This window comes from Phodopus roborovskii, unplaced genomic scaffold, assembly GCF_943737965.1.
Source record: "Phodopus roborovskii unplaced genomic scaffold, PHOROB, whole genome shotgun sequence".
NCBI classification, from domain to species: domain Eukaryota; kingdom Metazoa; phylum Chordata; class Mammalia; order Rodentia; family Cricetidae; genus Phodopus; species Phodopus roborovskii.
Genome location: NW_026126549.1, coordinates 24,315,941 through 24,333,589, shown reverse-complemented (window position 1 = coordinate 24,333,589; position 17,649 = coordinate 24,315,941). Strand labels below are relative to the sequence as shown.

At 38.1% G+C, this 17,649-nt stretch overlaps 1 protein-coding gene across 2 annotated transcripts in view; it reads right to left on the bottom strand.

Moving 5' to 3' along the window:
• Nucleotides 1-741: 741 nt before the first annotated feature.
• The window catches only part of Malt1 (MALT1 paracaspase), a 42,457-nt gene continuing 25,549 nt past the window's right edge, over nucleotides 742-17,649 (bottom strand). For both annotated transcript variants that reach the window (XM_051200763.1, XM_051200764.1), the window contains 8 exons: nucleotides 17,305-17,508; nucleotides 9,245-9,422; nucleotides 8,164-8,238; nucleotides 7,428-7,555; nucleotides 5,841-5,990; nucleotides 3,646-3,803; nucleotides 2,541-2,666; nucleotides 742-1,656 (listed from right to left, as the gene is read on the bottom strand). In XM_051200763.1, the coding sequence (XP_051056720.1) occupies nucleotides 1,216-1,656; nucleotides 2,541-2,666; nucleotides 3,646-3,803; nucleotides 5,841-5,990; nucleotides 7,428-7,555; nucleotides 8,164-8,238; nucleotides 9,245-9,422; nucleotides 17,305-17,508 (1,460 nt within the window). In that variant the 3' untranslated portion in view covers nucleotides 742-1,215. The remainder of the gene's footprint in view (nucleotides 1,657-2,540; nucleotides 2,667-3,645; nucleotides 3,804-5,840; nucleotides 5,991-7,427; nucleotides 7,556-8,163; nucleotides 8,239-9,244; nucleotides 9,423-17,304; nucleotides 17,509-17,649) is intronic.

Genomic DNA, 17,649 nt, shown 5'->3' with positions numbered 1-17,649 from the left:
TGTTCCACATATGATTTATATACAAACCTCTTGACTAACACTTGAAGCAAAATCCTGTAATCACAAAATCAAAAGCAGTCCTCAGGGTTATAAACAGCTCTTTCTCTCTCCCTATGCACACAAACAATACCAATCTGAGAACCTGGAGAGAATGACGCCACTGGAATAGAAATTTGAGAATAAGTTCAGATGGCCAACTGGTCTAAGGTGCTGCATTTAGGTCGCAGTCTCCCCTGGAGGTCTGGATTAAGATCCCCACTCCTGATAAGAAAATTGAGACTAGAACTGAGACTACAGTTTGGCTCCAATGTAAGATCTGTTTTCCCCATTGGTAAAATGAAGCAAATGAAGCCTGGTGATTGAAAAGGTTCTTTCTGGGGCGGGATCGATGGTTCAGTGGTTAAGAGCACTAGAGCACTTGTTTTTTTTTTTTTTTTCTTTCTCAAGACAGGGTTTCTCTATGTAGCCCTGATTGTCCTGGAACTAGCTCTGTAGACCACAGTGGACTCAACTCACAGAGATCTGCCTGCTTCTGCTTCCCAAATGCTGGGATTAAAGGAGTATGTCAAGCACTTGCTATTCTTGCAGGGGATGTAGGTTTAGTTCTTAGCACTCACTGTGAGTGGCTCACACCTGTCTGTAATTCTAGCTCTGGGGTTCTGATGTCCTTTTCTAGTCTCCATGGACACATGTACATATTCAGGCCCCCCCCCCACACATGTAATAAAGTACATCTGAAAAGAGAAAGGGTTCTTTTTTTTGGTGCCATAAATTTAACTCAATCTATAGAAATGTCATTCTTACTGCTTTTCTGAGTGGTCAAAATGAAAATATTTGATACACATAAATATACAATCTAATAATACATTTTTCCTCTAGTACTGATGATCAAGCCCAGGTCCTTCCACACATTAGCTGAGCACTGTACCACTGAGCTATATTCACAGGGCTCCGTACTTCATTCTTATAGAACAGATTAATTCATAGTCTTAAAGTGAGACAGAAGCAAGACAGATAGTCTGATTAAATAATTTTTTTTTGTTTTTTCAAGACAAAGTTTCTGTGTAGCTCTGGCTGTCCTGGAGCTCACTTTGTAGACCAGGCTGGTCTCAAACTCAGAGATCCCCCTGCCTCTGCCTCCAAACTGCTGGGATTAAAAGTGTGTGCCACCACCATTCAGTACTGCAGTTATTCTAATTTTCAAAAACATGAAGGTCAGTTTTCAGAAATCATAAGCCTGTCAGAAAAACTGAATGGCATTTCATCAGTTGTCTCTACCGGCACATTACTTCCACCAAATTGGCAGGAGTAATGGTGGGTGGGATAACTTGAAATTAATGCTTGTGGAGTCCGGCTGCAATGACACCTGTCTGGTGGCATACCACTGTCTGAATTACCAAGATGTGAATGGTACACATCATGGAACAAGTCCTGAGATGAAGGAAAATGCCCTGTTCCCTCTGAGGTAGGCGTGGAGCTGTGATAAGGCTCATCAGGCAGACGGCAAGCCTGAAAGCAAGTCTTCCTGCCCAATCCTCGATGCATGTCTAACTTAGCAATAAGGGGTTTCCCAACATTCACTTCCTGCTTCTCCTCCACAGTGTCTTCCAGTCCTGAATACTGATAGGATAAACATACCGTGAAGATCAGATGCTCCTAAAAATGAAGAGATTCATCATGGTTATTAACTGTGGAAACCTTAAAGTACCACTCCCTATCCACAACAAAGGCCCACTCAACTCCCTCTCTGAGGCTCCTTTCCAATACCCCTAAAGCAAATGAGGCGGCATCATTCAATACTTATCTGTTCAAAAGAATTCTAGTTCTTACTAAAGTAAGCTATAAATCACAGGTTTCCCATTTCTGATGCACCGTGAAAGGCATTTTCTGAGCAGTGAGGCACTGGACTCTTATCCTTCCTCATAACCAAAAACAGGGCCTTTAATGTGGCAGTCATCTACTTTACAAGAACATTCAAAGCCTAAGCTGCTTTAACATATTACTAAATAGTAACTCAGTCAAATAATGAGAGTTTAAGTAGACTAGATATGAACGAGTAAAATTAGTCTGTTGTCCTCATAACAAGTGTCTATTCCTTTGCCTAATTTTTACTACCTTGTAATCACATAGCTAAGAAAAAAAGAATTTTTTTTTTTTTTTTGGGCAAGGATATGTTAGAAAGCTGAACTGTTTAAAGCCATTTTCTCATGTGTCAGTCAACAAGAAGTGAAATAAAAAGCAATTCCAATTTTAATTTGCTGTATGTTTTGTAGAAAGCTACAACAAAGAAATCAAGACTTAAAATGTATCACGTATCCACCGTGTGCCCGATTTCTTAACAGCATAGAAGGCACAAGTCCCTAGGCCAGTATCAGGAACAAAATTTAGTGACAAAAGTATCACTGAGAAGACCCACAGTAGAGTGGTTATTGCTGCTCCAATATAACACCCAAATGAAGCTGCTCATCTATAGATTATGCCACAATCAGTTTGGTTCCGCCACTTTTTCATCAGTTGCTATAAACAAGAAGAGTAGTAACCTTCAGTTTTTGTAGTGAACTGAGCCTAGTGTAGAGGCAATGCTTGGGGAGCTCTTTTGATACTAAATAGCTGCCAGTTTCTTCAGGAGTCCCCTTATTTGCATGCTTTGGATCAATATCTAGATCCTATAAAAAAAAAAAAACACAAATCAGTGAATGTCAATGATGCAATCAATCAATGCAAGTTATAACATTGTCTATAACATAAAATGTCTCCATAGATACCACTTTCTCATGAGTGTTGAACAGGCAATCCCTTATCCAGGACTAAAGAAACATGAAAATGATCCAAGTTCATAAGTTGCTATCTGTATGTATGCCTGGGTGAGGATAAGTGTATCACAGGCATGAGGGTACCTGTGGAGGCCAGAGGGTGTCGGATGCACCGGAACTACAGTCACAGGTAGTTGTGATTGGGCTAATGGGGGTGCTGAACCCTGGTCCTCTGCAAGAGCACTAAGTGCCCACAACCTTTGACCATCTCCAGCTCCACTAGCAAATTTTATGTTGTAATAAAAACTTAGACTGTACTCAAGTTTTTAAAATCAAGTTACTCATCAGGGCGATGGTGGCGTATGCCTTTAATCCCAGCACTTGGGAGGCAAAGGCAGTCAAGAACAAAGTGAGTTCCAGGACACCCAGGGCTATGCAGAGAAACCCTGTCTTGAAAATCCAAAAATAAACAAATAAAAAAGTAATTAAGTAATTAAAATTACTCATGACATTCATACACACACACCTTATAATATAATATTTTATTCTTCTCACAGTTAAAATTCTATTTGAGGATAAGATACTGAAGACATCCTTCCTGAGTGAACCTTAGACACTTTTGAATTTGACACATTTAAGGTATTGTGGCAGTTATTAAAAACTATGATCAGTGTTATGCATATAAGCACTTCCTTTATACTTACTGAATTTTATGGTTTTAAAAGTTTATTATTTGACTTCTTGTTTCTTTTGGTGCTGGGGCTGGAACACAGGGCCTTACACATGCGAGGCAAGCACTCTATCCTTAAGCTACAGCCTCATCTCAATGGTCAGTCTTTAATAATAAATGAGAACGTATCAGTTTATGTTATAGAAAAGAAACGAACTTTACCAGTGGGAAATCAGTAACATAGGCATCACACATTATTATCTCAGGTGGTTTGTGGACTATGCTTGTGTAGATTATCATGACATTTGAGAACTCTGCAGCAAATCCTAATTGAATATGAACACCACATTGAAATTGAAGGCACATACTTTCTGGAAGTTCTGGAAAAGAACAGTAGAAACAACATATAATAATATTATTTAAAAACTGCTTGGTAAATTTTCTGATGGTTAGCAAATATCCTCGTCGGGCAGTATATGGTTAGATCATTTGCTTAAAAATATTATGTAATGCTACTCCTGAAACATATACACATAATTAGACCAAAAGCCAAACCTTTTGCCATCTACATATATGGTTTTTCCAGTGGGAATAAAATATACATATATTTTTATTGATGACTCAATTTTTACAACAAGAACTTTCATGTGTGGTGTGACTTTGTGTGAAGGATAAAGCCTGGGGTTTTGTGCATTTTAGGTAAGCACCCTACTATTAAGCTAAAACCTCTTACCCAAACAAGAATTTTTTTTCTTCTTTTTTTGTTTTCCAAGACAGGGTTTCTCTGTATTGCTTTGAGGCCTGTCCTGGAATTTGCTCTGTAGGTCAGGCTGGCCTTGAACTCACAGAGATCCATCTGTCTCTGCCTCCCAAGTGCTGGGACTAAAGGCATGTGCCACCAACACCAGCTCCAAAGAAGAGTTTTTACAAAATATATTGTCACCAAGTGGCTGTGATAATTTTTTTAACTAGTCATTTAGCTACTCTTGAATATCTACAGTATTTCTGGGTTTTGATATTTTTCTTTTATTTCAAGATAGGGTTTCTTTGTGTAGCCTTGGCTGAACTAGAACTAGCTTTGTATAACAGGCTGGCCTTGAACTCACAGAGATTCACCTGTCTCTGCCTCCTGAGTGTTAGGATGAAAGAGGTGTGCCATCATCACCCAGTGTTGTTCGTGTGTGTGTGTGTGTGTGTGTGTGTGTGTATGGTTATACATACATACATATGGAAAAGACATTCAATTTTAATTATTTGTACAATTATCTAGATGATGATATATTTATAGCACTTTACCCTTAATGTGCTATTAACATGCTAATTTGTCAAAAATTATGACCTTAGAGAACAAAGTATTATAAAGATTTTTTTTTAAACAGAAGTTCAAGAAATACAATCTTTTTTTAATGATAAAAGGCTCAGAGTAGATACCTGGGGAATGTCACAGAAAATTCTTTCCTTCACGCAATAATTTAAGCTTACTTTTACTATACCATATAAACTACTAGAGTTTAGATGGTACAGATATGATTTTCTTTTTCTTGTCTTTGCCACTCTACCCACCAATTAAGTGTCATAGATATCATGATAGTATCGGTTATGAGCCATATTGTCTGCATAGATGAACCTGTAGTTAACATCAACAACCCTATGAGACAGAGGCTGTTTCTTAATTCTAGACAAGCTGAACACATGATAGAATCCAGACCTGCCTGGCCCCTGACAGTTACACATTTCAAAAGTCACATTACGGAGAAGCCAAAGGCTTGCCTGCATCCCATGTAAATAAAAATTTAACTCAGTTTCAGAACAGAAGAATTAAACATGATTATTAACTTTCGGAGTTCTAGGCCAATCTAGGCTACATAATGAGGCCTTTCTCAAAAGACAAAAACAAAAGTAAATAAAATTTGTTTTAACTAATAGTGAACTACTAAACTAAATACTTTGGTATTTCTAGCATAAACCACTATTATATACAACTGAAAGATTAGTTTTGGACTTGCTTACTAGGTGAGTACATGCTCTTTTGAGGTAGCATCTTGCCATGTATCTAGACTAACCATGAACTCATATCTTCTTGTCTCAGCCTTCCAAGTGCTAGAATTACAGGTGTACACCACTGTATCTGCCATTCACCCCCACCCCAATGTCACTGTAAAACTCTGGAGAAAATGGCTTAGTCAGAATAAAAAAGACTGTTTTAAAAAATAAGTTTATACCTGTGGTACACAACTTTAATATCAGCACCCAGGAACCAGAGGTAAGTGGATCTTTGTGAGTTTGAGGTCAGCCTGGTCTACATAGTGAGTTCCAGGCCCAGTGAGACACTGTCTCAAAAAGCAAATCAAATAAACAAACAAAATTAATGTTAAGTTTCTGATGGAAGCTCGCACAGGAGACAGACTTTAGCGTACCATGAGCCTTGGCCCACTGTAGATTCCGAACAAGAGACTCTGCAGAGCAAGCTGTCCCCTGGATTGGATCAGTTAGTGCTCTCTTTTCAGACAAGCTGCTTCGGATCTCTAGTGCTTGCTTGCCTTTGGTAAGGTGACATTTACCCATATCTGAAAGACAAGAAGGCAAACACTTTTTAAAGCTGGTTCTTTTGTTATGTATAAAATAGTCAGGCCAGGCATTGTGGCACACACCTTTAATCCTGGCACTCGGAGGCAGAGGCAGGAGGATCTCTGTGATTCAAAGCCAGTGAAACCATGCCTAAAAAAAAATAACAAAAATAAAACCAAACAAATTTAGGTTAAGCATTTCCTAATAGGTCAGACTTTATGCTCAATATCATCTGCTAACAAATGTTTACTCAGTGCCTACTAGGTACCAAGCATAGTTCAAAGTGCTAGTTTGAAGCAGTGAGCAAACACATAAAAACATTGACCTACAAGTATGCTTCCTAATTACTAATTACTATTATTTTTTGACATAGGGTCTCATGTTGTACGTGCTGACCTCAAACTCACTATGTAGCTGAGGCTAGCTCTAGACACGATGTACCACAACTGGTGTAGCACACTTCCTTTCGTCATTTATTTATTATTTAATTTTTATTTTTAGGGGAGAGCCCAAACACAGGCCCCTTTTTAAGAGAGATACCACCTACTTTATGTCTGTACTCTGCTGAGAAACATTTTCAGTAGAAAGTCAAATGACGGCATACTCATGAGAACATTTAAAATTAAATGTCACATTTTCTTCAACTATCTCTATTTTTAAACAGGAAGTAATATATGTATACATACATATACATACATATATGAGTATTTTTTTCCCGGGATAGGCTTTCTCTGTGTAGCCCTGAAAATAGTTCTGTAGACCAGGTTTTAAACTCACAAAGATGCACCTGCCTCTGCCTCCTGAGTGCTGGGATTAAAGGCATAGACCACCACTGCCACCAGCAGCCTACTTTTGTATATTATACTATGAACTGTTAATAAATGGTAAAGTTAAGATAGGCCTGATGGTTTGCTCCTGTAATCTCAAATAAAAGATTAAACAAGGCGATCGAGGACTACATGTTAAAGATTCTTACTGGTTAAATTCTTATTGGTTAAAAAAGGACAGATATACAAATAACTTCAAAAACAGAAGATGAAAAAGAAACAGGAAGCCTTAACCAAATAAAAAAACCTGGATGGCTAAAAATAGTTAAACATTCAAGTAAGTTGTAGAGGAAGATGCCTTGCTTGGCAGAGAGTGCTTACTGCACTTTTATCTTTCCTAACAACTGGACTGGGCAGCAGCAAGGCATCAGGCTGACAGAAGGCAGAGCTCTGAGGACCGAATTCCATGACATTCACTAAGACAGCATGGAAAGAGAACTGGGTAGCATCAGTGATGCTGAACATTAAGTCAAAAACTTTCCTAAAGCACACAGTAATTCCAAACCCACACAGTACTGATGAGAATAAAATAACCAACAACAAGGAACCCTGGGTGGGTTTCTCAATGCCGGCCCTTTTTTGAGTGGACTGCTCTTTTTAAAGTTTTACCTTCTGCAACTTCATCCAGTAACACAGTTATTTTCTTGTCTTCTAATAATCTATCTTTTAAAAATTTCATAAAAATCCCATTTGCCAATCCGGAATGCTGGATTTCAAAAGCTTCTGCTCCTTGGCACCTTAGAAACACCAAGAGGAAAAGGTGAAATAAGGCACACAGAACAACAAAACCACGTGTCCACTGACAAAACTCAGCACCCAACTGAAGCCAAAGGCAGAATGGTGCTGACCAGGGGCTGGGAAGCAGGTGGGAGGGAGATGCTGGTCAGCACAAAATGCTTCTGTCTCTCCGACAGGGGAAGTGAATGGGCATGAAAGGTAACTGGAATACTAATGGGCTCCATACAATCAGTGCATGCTGTGTATATTGTAGCACACTACACTCTACAAATGTATATGCTTATAATCTGTCACTATTCAATAGAAAAGAAACCAACATAAAGAAAAGCTAACATTTGCTAGTGTAGTGCCCATACCCACAGATACGTTTCCCTCTTTCATCTGCCCTTCAATGGCTTCCCAACTAGAACTGAGCTTGAGGTAGAAGTGAAGGGTTCTGCTGCCCAGTGAGAAGGTATGGAGACTGAAGCACACAGCTGAAGCTTTCTCTCAGGCACATCAAGAAGGCAAATTTATGCCTAGATGCCCATGGATATTTCTGTCTCTAATCTACAATCAAAACAAAGACATACGAGAATAAAGAAAACTGAATGCAAAGTTTTCTTACGTGGCATATCCAAACACAATATTGGCAGTGACTTTCAGTGCATCCAAGATTGGAATGGTATCATCATAGTCATTTCTATTTATATATGTGGAAAGGAGAAAAGGGCAGATACAAGTGTGAGAAATTACAGTGTTCTTCAGTGAAAATTATGCTATTACTTTTAGTACACATAAAATGATAGATTCAAATTCTTTTACTTATACAGCTACATACATACCAAGAGCAACCCAGGCCCCTACATAATGAAGATAGCAAACAGTCATCACATCTTTAGTTAGCTTTTTTTTTTTTTTTTTTTTTTTTTAAAGCTAGGATCTTGTTGTGTAGTGTGGGCTAGCCTCAAACTCAAGATCCTCCCACTCTCAGTCTCCTGATTGCTAGGATACTGCTATGCTTGGCTTTCCATGTTTTTTTTTTTTTTTTTTTTTTTTTTTTCCTTTTTCTTTTTTTTCCAGAGATGGTCTAACTATGCAGCCCTGGCTGGCCTGGAACTTGTTATGTAGACCAGGCTGCCTTTGAACTCATAAAGATTCACCTGCTTCTGATTTGTGAGTGCTGGGATTAAAGCCAGTTCACACCTGGCTTTTTTTGTTAGCTTTAAAAATGAAGTTGTAGCTCCCTCATTGAATTCTAACTGATAAGCAAAAATATTTGAGAGGAATACTCACTGGATCTGATCCACAGGGGACACAAAGGCAGACAAACAGATTTAAGACTTCTAAAATCTACTCAACTATACTTTCCACATTTTTACAACAAGACAGACTGGTGACTGCCTGGTCTAAATCCATAGGTGTGATTGTTAATTCCTGGAGAATAACTGCAGTGACTGCTAGCAACATGTGTATGTATTCTAGAGAGCTGATGCTTTGTGGTACAAGTACATAACTTGTGCCGTCTAGTTCTTTCTACAGCAAACAGAAAATAAGTTAAAAGCTTAGATACCTACACTGAAAATACATTAAGTCTGCTTTTTGGAAACTCACAATTCCCACTGGTTCTTAGCACCTTATGGAATTGGCTTCGGTTGAATTTGTCAAGGTTGATAATTAATTCCAACAACAGAGATTAGAGATTTTACCTTTTCCGACACATATCCAACAGGAACACATTGAGCCCAGTTTCCTTTTCTTGCATCAATTTCAGTATGTTTTGTACACACAGGCAATTTTCAGAACGATATGGATTTGGAGCATCAACAGGGACCATAAAACTGTTCCCAAAGTTTTCATAACCATGCCCTGCATAATATAACAACCCTGGGGGGTGGGGGAAGAAGAGGTGTCAACTCTAAAAGCATTTCAACATTTACAGATACACGCTGTAAAAATGACTTATTTTCTTCAGGCTGATGAAAGCATATCTAAGAAACACTCAATTACAGACACAGTCAATAATCAAAAGTTGATCTGAACTTTATATTATTTTGGACATGCTCTTCTGTAACACACAAAAAAAAAATCAAAGACCCAGGGGCAGATATTGGGGTTCAAGCTTCAAGCTGAAAATCAGAAAAGCAAAGCAGCCAAGCCACTAGCTCTTACCACTAGCTCAGGCTGAAAGGGCTGATCCTGTCTCCATGAGTTCTCTACCAGACCTCATATTGCTGTCTCTCCTCAGTGTGGCTGGAGAGAATGAATGCCAACTCTAAGACCTTGTGACTGCCTTAAATACCTCTCATGAGTCCTGAGATTAAAGGTGTGAGCTCTGTTTCTCTTTTAGACCAATTAAATCTCGTGTAGCCCTGGGAGGCCTTGAAGTCAGGGAGATTAATTCGCCTCTGTTTTCCGAGTCCTGGGGTTAAAGGTGTGTGCCACTACTGCCTGGCTTCTATGGCTAACTAATATGGCTGCTAGGAGTAAAGGCATGTATCACCACTGCTTGACCTCTACTTTGTGGTTGACTTTGCTTTCTGAATACTAAGGCAAGCTTTAATAAATCACAAATAATGTATCACCATAGTCTTTGTTTAAATTTCATATTTTATAATACCACCAAGATACTTTAGGAAATATATTCTAATTTATAGAAGACCCAGTTAATAGCATACTATGAAGTAGAAAAGGGTATCGAGAACTCCTTTCCTGGTTTGTCCCCTCATGAGGCTACAGTGAAGGAAAGAAACTTGCTAAATATTTAACAGGTTACTAAGCAAACACAATTCAAGATGTTTAACATCATTTATTACTAACAAATCTAAACTGCAATAAGATATCATTTCACTTTTATTAGGCAGCTGCAATCAAAGACAGGAAATAACAAAGATGAGGAGAAATTGGGAAGCTCATTCACTTGTCATGGCAATATAACACAGTCTATAAGAATTTTGCAGAATCTACATCTCCTCAAAAAAATTAAACACAGAATTACCATATGTCCAGCAATCCTACTGCCGGGTATACATGTAAGAGAACTAAAACTTGTGTCCATACACAACTATTAAAAACACTTATAGAGGCATTATTCATATTACCCTCAAAGTGAAAATAACTCAATAACCATGTGATAAGCAAAATGTGGTATGTTCATATAATGAAATATTATCATCTTAAAAAGTTCTGATAACATGCTATAAACTAAGTACATGCTCAGTGAAAGAAGTCAGATGGGAAAGGTTATATGCAGAGGGTTCCATTAAGAAAAAAAAAAAAAGATTTATTTGCCTGGCGATGGTGGCTCACGCCTTTAATCCCAGCACTTGGGAGGCAGAGGCATGCGGATCTCTGTGAGTTCAAGACCAGCCTGCTCTACAAGAGCTAGTTCCAGGACAGGCTCCAAAACAATACAGAGAAACCTCGTCTGGACAAACCAAACAGGATTTATTTTAAGTTATGTGGATGATTGTCTGAATGTACAGTTTTCTCAACTTCACACACGAGCTAGGGTCATCTGGAAGGAGGGATCTTAATTTAGGAAATATTTCACCGTAAGATTGGCCTTCAGGCAATCTGTGGGATATATTTTTTAAAATTAATAAATGACATGGGTGGGCCCAGCCCACTGTGGGTGGTGCCACCCCTAGGCACCCTACTCTTGAGTTATATAAAAAAGCAAACTGAGCAAGACATGGGGAACAAGTCATGAAGCAGTGACCCTCCATGGCTTCTGCTATACTTACTTCTGGGCTCCTAGATAGAGTTCATGCCTTGACTTCCTTTCATGATGTACTGTGGTCAGAACACATAAGCCAAAGATAAACCCTTCTGTCTTCAAGTTGCTTTTGGTTATGGTGCTTTATCACAGCAATAACAAGTAAACTAAGACAGCGTGTGCATATGTGACTGCTATAACCCATAGAGTCCAGAAGAGGGCATCAGATCCCCTGGAGCTGGAGAGAGCCATTTGTGAGCTATTATGAGTGCTGGGAACTGAATTTGGTCCTCTGTAAGAGCTGCAAGTCTTAACTGCTGAGCCATCATCTCTTATCCCTTGTGGTTCCAATTATATGAAATATCTAGAATTGGCAAGTTCCTAAGACAGAAGGTATAGTGGTCAAAGGCTAGGTTAAAGAGACATGTAAGTGGTCACGGCTCTCCTTTTCCTAGCAATGAAAATGAAGTCAGGCACAACTTTGGGAATATTCTGAGTCACTAAATTATACTTTTAAAGAATACAAGTTGTATTTTTTAGCAAGTGTTCAAGATGTAACAATTTTCCACCAGCCTCTTTACTATTTCTAGTAAACTTCTAGATAAACTTTTCTTTCTTTCTTTGAGACATAGTCTCTCTGTAGCCCTGGTTAGCCTTGAAATCACAGAAATCTATCTACTTCTGCCTCCCAAGTGCTGGGATTAAAGGTGTGTACCACCATGTTCAGCTATGACAAACTTATTTTTAAGCTCCATACCTGCACTGAAGTTACTTCAGTGAGTCTTCTATCTCATTAAAGAGGTATGTTGAATTCAGATTCCTGAGCAAGTTTTAGCAACTAGTATTATAGCTTCCTAACATTGTAACATATACCTTGAAATGGTGCAGCACTTTAAAAAAATTACTAATATTTCAAAAATTTTAAAGATTTACTTTTACTTTTGGATATGTGCAGGTACCCATGGAGGTCATGCCTATGAAGGTATTGGATCCCCTGAAGCTAGAAGCTAGAGTTAGAGGAAGTTATGAGCCACCTGACATGGCTGCCGGGAACCTTACTCAGGCCCTCTGAAAGAGCAAACTTTTAACTGTTGAACCACCTCTCCAGATCCAGTAGCGCTCACTTTTTAGCATGTAATCACAGACTGGCTTTGAAGACATAAATAGTCTTACGCAGACTTAGGTTTTCTGTATAAACATTTTCATGGTTTTCAAATGTTTTCATATTTGCAACCTTTTAGTTCAGATAACACAGTTTAAAAAGGGTCTCATTTTGTAGTCTGGCTGGCCTGGAACTCATTGAGCCTGGGCCAGCCTCAAAATTGTGACAATCTTCCTGCCTCAGCATCCTGAGTGCTAGTGTGTCACAGAAGAGAAAATGAAACAGCTGTTTCAAGTCACATAGCTGAGGTGTCTGGACTCCATAGGTGTTCAAGTCATGCCTTCCAGGAGGGATCATCAAAATCTGTCAAGTCATTTGGGGTAGAGGCTAGGCCCTCCCTCCTGCGTTTAGGTTAGGGGAGTATCCCTCCATGGGGAATGAGCTCCCAAAGTCCTTTTGTGGACCAGGGATACATCCTGGTTCCACTGTCAGAGGTCTGATAGACTGCCCAGGCCTTCTAACTGAGACCCACATTCAGGGGTCTGAGTCGGTCCAATGCTGGATTCCCAGCTATCAGTCTGGGGTCCATGAGCTCCCCCTCCCAAAGAAATCTTAGGCAGACTCTTAATACACAAAACCTGATGAGTTGGACTTCTCTGGCCAAGGCCCAAAGAACTACCTAGTCCAAATCTCCACTCTAAAGGACAGTTTGAATTCCTTTAATAGATTTTTTCTGTGTGTGTGTGTGTGTGTGTGTGTGTGTGTGTGTGTGTATACATGTGTGGTGAGTATATGCATGTTTGTATGTCTGTGTGTACATTTGTGTAGAGACATGCATATACATGAGTGTGTGCATGTATATGGAGGTCAGAAGTTGATGCTGGGTATCTTCCTTGATCAATCTCCACCTTACAGATTCAGGCAGAGTCTCTCACTCAAACCCAGAGATGACCAACTTGGCTAGTCAGCTGGCTTACTCTGGTGACCCCGTTTCTATCTGTCAAGTGCTTTGGAATCCAGGCAATCTTCTATGCATGCCTGTCATTTGTGTGGGTGCTGAGGATCAGACCCTGACTCTTATGCCTATGCAGCAAGCACTTCATCCACTGAGCCACCTCTCTAGTCCATCTAATAAAATCTCAAGAATTGTAATAATAATGGTAACAATTGACACAATAATTTAGGCAGTCTGAGTGTATCAGGCATGAGGGTAATTTTTTCTTCCTGTAACAGCTTTGATAATTGACTTCTGGCCACTTTATATATCAGTTTTAGTTTGGAAAAATTACCTAACCAATAAATGGGTGCTTAACCATTGACTTACACTGAGCTAAATGACTGACTCCAGGGTAAATTTTTTTTGTCCTATTCTGACCAAATTCATTTAATATTCCCTTCCACAAAAGGCAGAGGTGAGCTACAAGCAGTGATGGATATACAAACACATTTGGTGAGGTGGACAGACTTCCGTACAGTTATGTTTTCCTATTTATCTGTATGACTATTTATACATTTATAAGTAAACTGTTTCTAGTTTTGGTTTTGCTGGTTTACATGTTACAGACTGAATTACACATTTTTTTAGTTCTACTATAATTTTTCTTTCTTTTACAATGAGTGGGCAATAAAAGAGTATCCACTGAGCCTAAGCCTTTCTGTACCTCACGTTCTTTACACTGAAACCCCTGCACCTTCTCCTCTTCCCTAAAGGAACACAAGTCACCTGGGATATCAGGAGAGGTAAAGGCATGAACCAAAAGAGAAATAACGTCTCTTTATGGCAAGTCCTACACCATGAAGCCTTCACCACACTTACATTGAATGTAGATGTGTCTGATGTTTTGGGTAGTCACAATACTTCAAAATATAATGCAGCCACCCTGTTAAGAAATGAATCAGGATTTTAAGTTTTCTAGCTTTTTTTCAGTTGCCCTTCGTTCTGTTATTTATTGCTTTTTATTCTATACCCCAAACTGATACCGTTACAGTGGGGACTATGTGTAAAGTGTAAAAGTCAAATTGAAATCTTGTATTCTAACTATCCTTTTACAGTTCTGGCTTTCTGCTTAATAATGGGGCAATTAAAAGTTCTGATTCAATTTTTCAGAGCTGAAAAATTACAATGACAATTGCAGTAAAAAAATAAGAGTAACTGGATATATGACTATATAATTCTCTCACCCTTTAGATATTTTACCAATCCAGAAACTTATATTTAACTTAAATCAATATCATTACTTTTTTTTCTCTTATATAACACTGTTTCTAGTGAAGTTTTAGAAGCAATTCCCTATGTATGTCAACCAGGCACCTTAAAAACATAAATTGTACAACATATTCAAGCAACCCACTTTTTAAAAAAAGAACTTTCATTTATTGAAGACTCATACAAAGTAAGTTAAGTTCTCAAAAATACAATTTCACAGGGAATTTTATCAAATGCAGTCAGTTTTGTAGCCACACCCTACACAGTGTCCGACAATGAATGTTGGGAGGAGGGCCTCACCTTGGGTCTGGGCTGTGGAAGAGGCCTGTCATGTGATTCAGATAAGGTGAGATAGCCTGGCCTCACACTGTGAATGCTAAATACCTGGATGCTGAGTTCACTGAGTGGATACCCTTGCATCAAAGTGCATTCCATGGCCCTTTCCAAATATCATGATTCCTTTTCCTTTCCTTTTGGAATTTCTTTTATATTATTATTGTATTTTTTACTATTTAAAACAATTTTCAAGTTCAAATATATTTTGCTCATACTAAAACACACTTCTTGTTAGAATAGGCAAGCTGTCAAAAGACCTATTTATATCTCATATGCTTTCCTATTTTTGAAAAGATCTACATATGTGTGTGTGTGTGTGTGTGTAAGTATATATACACTAGTATAGATGTCTACCAAGGCCAGAAGCATAGGATTCCCCTGAAGCTGGAGTTCCAGGCAGCTGTGAGCTGCCCAATGTAGGTGCTGGTACCTGAACTTGGGTCTTCTTGAAGGATAGCACGTGTTTTTTAACTGCTGAGCCATCTCTCTAGCTATTTTTCATTTTTGTAAGAAAAATGGATGAATATACCTATTAATTATCAATTTATAACACTCATGGGGAAACTTCATTTCAAAGTCAGCATAATGGTAGAAATGGAAAACCTGAAGTAACTACCTTGCTATTCATGTGTTCTACAATAGTAACCCTCCTTAATGAGAGAAGAAAATGAATTTAAATACAATTTTAAGGATTTTCACCATCCGTTAGCCAACAGTTTGTTAAATCTTCAAAAGGGTGGTTTTTGTTCCTTTAAAAATTCTACTTCAAGAATCTTTAAAAATTCTACCAAGTTTACCTCACCATGTTAACTTACTTATAAACAAGAAAGCTAAATCTCTTAAGTTATTGAAATAAATTGAAATGTAAAAAGCCAAATTGACACTTTGTGTTTATTATCTGCAATCCTAACTCTAGGCCAGGAGATGCCACATTCTAGGCACTCAAATATTAACAAAGTCATGGTAAGTACAATCTGAAAGACAGTTGGAATGAATTCAATTGCTGGTTTTCCCAAACTCAAGGTTACACACATTATAAGAAATAAATTAGTAAGGAAATTCTTACTTCTACCAACATATATTGGTGCATAATTTTTTTTTTACCAGCTCTAAAGTATCTTCAGTACTTTTCAGTAAAAGAATGAAGAAAAACCATTAAAAATTTATGGCTACATCTTGAATTAAATCTGCACAAAATTTTAATTAATAGGCTAATAAGACTGGGTCTATACACAGTGAGAGCCTCTGCCTAGTATGTAAAAGACTCTATAGGCTGAGTTACATCCTCAGCATAGGGCAGCAAACTGAGATGGATATGAAGGAAACCTACTCTCCAATATTTCCTTATTAAATTCTAGATCCTAGTAAACGACTAGAAAATACCATGGAATCATTACATAAGGGAAGCAAATACAATGTATATTCTATCACAATCACTTATATTTAAAAGAATCTACATAATATCAAGCATATATGAATGTTTTGCTATCTGATAATCTATAAGGTCAAGTTTCTAAACTTATTAAACAACTAAATATTGTACAGTAACTTTTATAGTCAATAAAAATAAAGTAATGAAAGACAGGTAAGAATTCTTTTTTTTTTAAAGATTTATTTATTTATTTATTTATTATGTATATAGTATTCTGTCTGCATGTATCCCTGCAGGCCAGAAGAGGGCACCTGATCTCATTATAGATGGTTGTGAGCCACCATGTGGGTGCTTGGAATTGTACTCAGGACCTCTGGAAGAGCAGCCACTGCTCTTAACCTCTGAGCCATCTCACCAGCCCTAAGGTAAGAATTCTTATAAGAATTCTCATTAAAAAAATGTGTTGTGCTGGTGGCATACATCTTTAGTCCTCCTAGCACTTTGGGGGCAGAGGCAGGTGGATCTCTGTGAGTTCAAGGCCAGCCTGGTCTACAAAGAGAGTTCTAAGACAGCCAGAGCTGTAACATAGAGAAACCCTATCTCGAAAAAAGAATCAAAACAACAAAAAAGAATGTTGTTCTAAAAGAAAAAAAAAATCGCACAGAAGATATTAAGCTAACTAGTATTCATATGGAATAAAGAATATTGAAACTCTTCAATTAAACAGTCTGTTTACTTGCCTTTATCTGATTTCCAACTCTTTTTGTTTGTTTGTTTTTTTGTATGCAAGAATGCTTTGCCTGTGTGCCACTTTTGTGTCAGAAGAGGGTTCTAGATCATCTGGAACTGGAGTTACAGATGATTGTGAGCTACCAAGTGGGTTGTGGGAATAGAACTCAGGTCCTTTGGAAGAGCTGCAAGTGCTCTTAACTGCTGAACCATCTCTCCAGTCCATGACTTCCAACTCTTAATGTGTTTAACAGGAATGATTGGAATGTCATATAATTATAAAAATGAGTATTAGAAATATCTTACCGTATACTCCTTTGTCTAAAAGTAGTAAAAATTCATCCACAGCATTACACATCTCGTATTCAGTAAGATCCAACAATGAAACAACTTTGAAATCTAGTTGCCTTAATAAGTTCGTCAGTTCATACACATCTACCAAAGGAGCTTTAAGCTTGGGGTGCTCCCAATAATTCATATTTCCTATCAAAAGGGCAACCTTGTCCTTTGCTGTAAGAAAAAAGGGTGGGGGGGGGGAGGGTGAGAATTAAAGGAGGGTAAAAAGATTAAAATTGATAGGAGTATTAAAATGAAAAACTTTGCTTTAAGACTACAGTGTTTTATTTCAAGTAAGACTATATTAATTTTCAT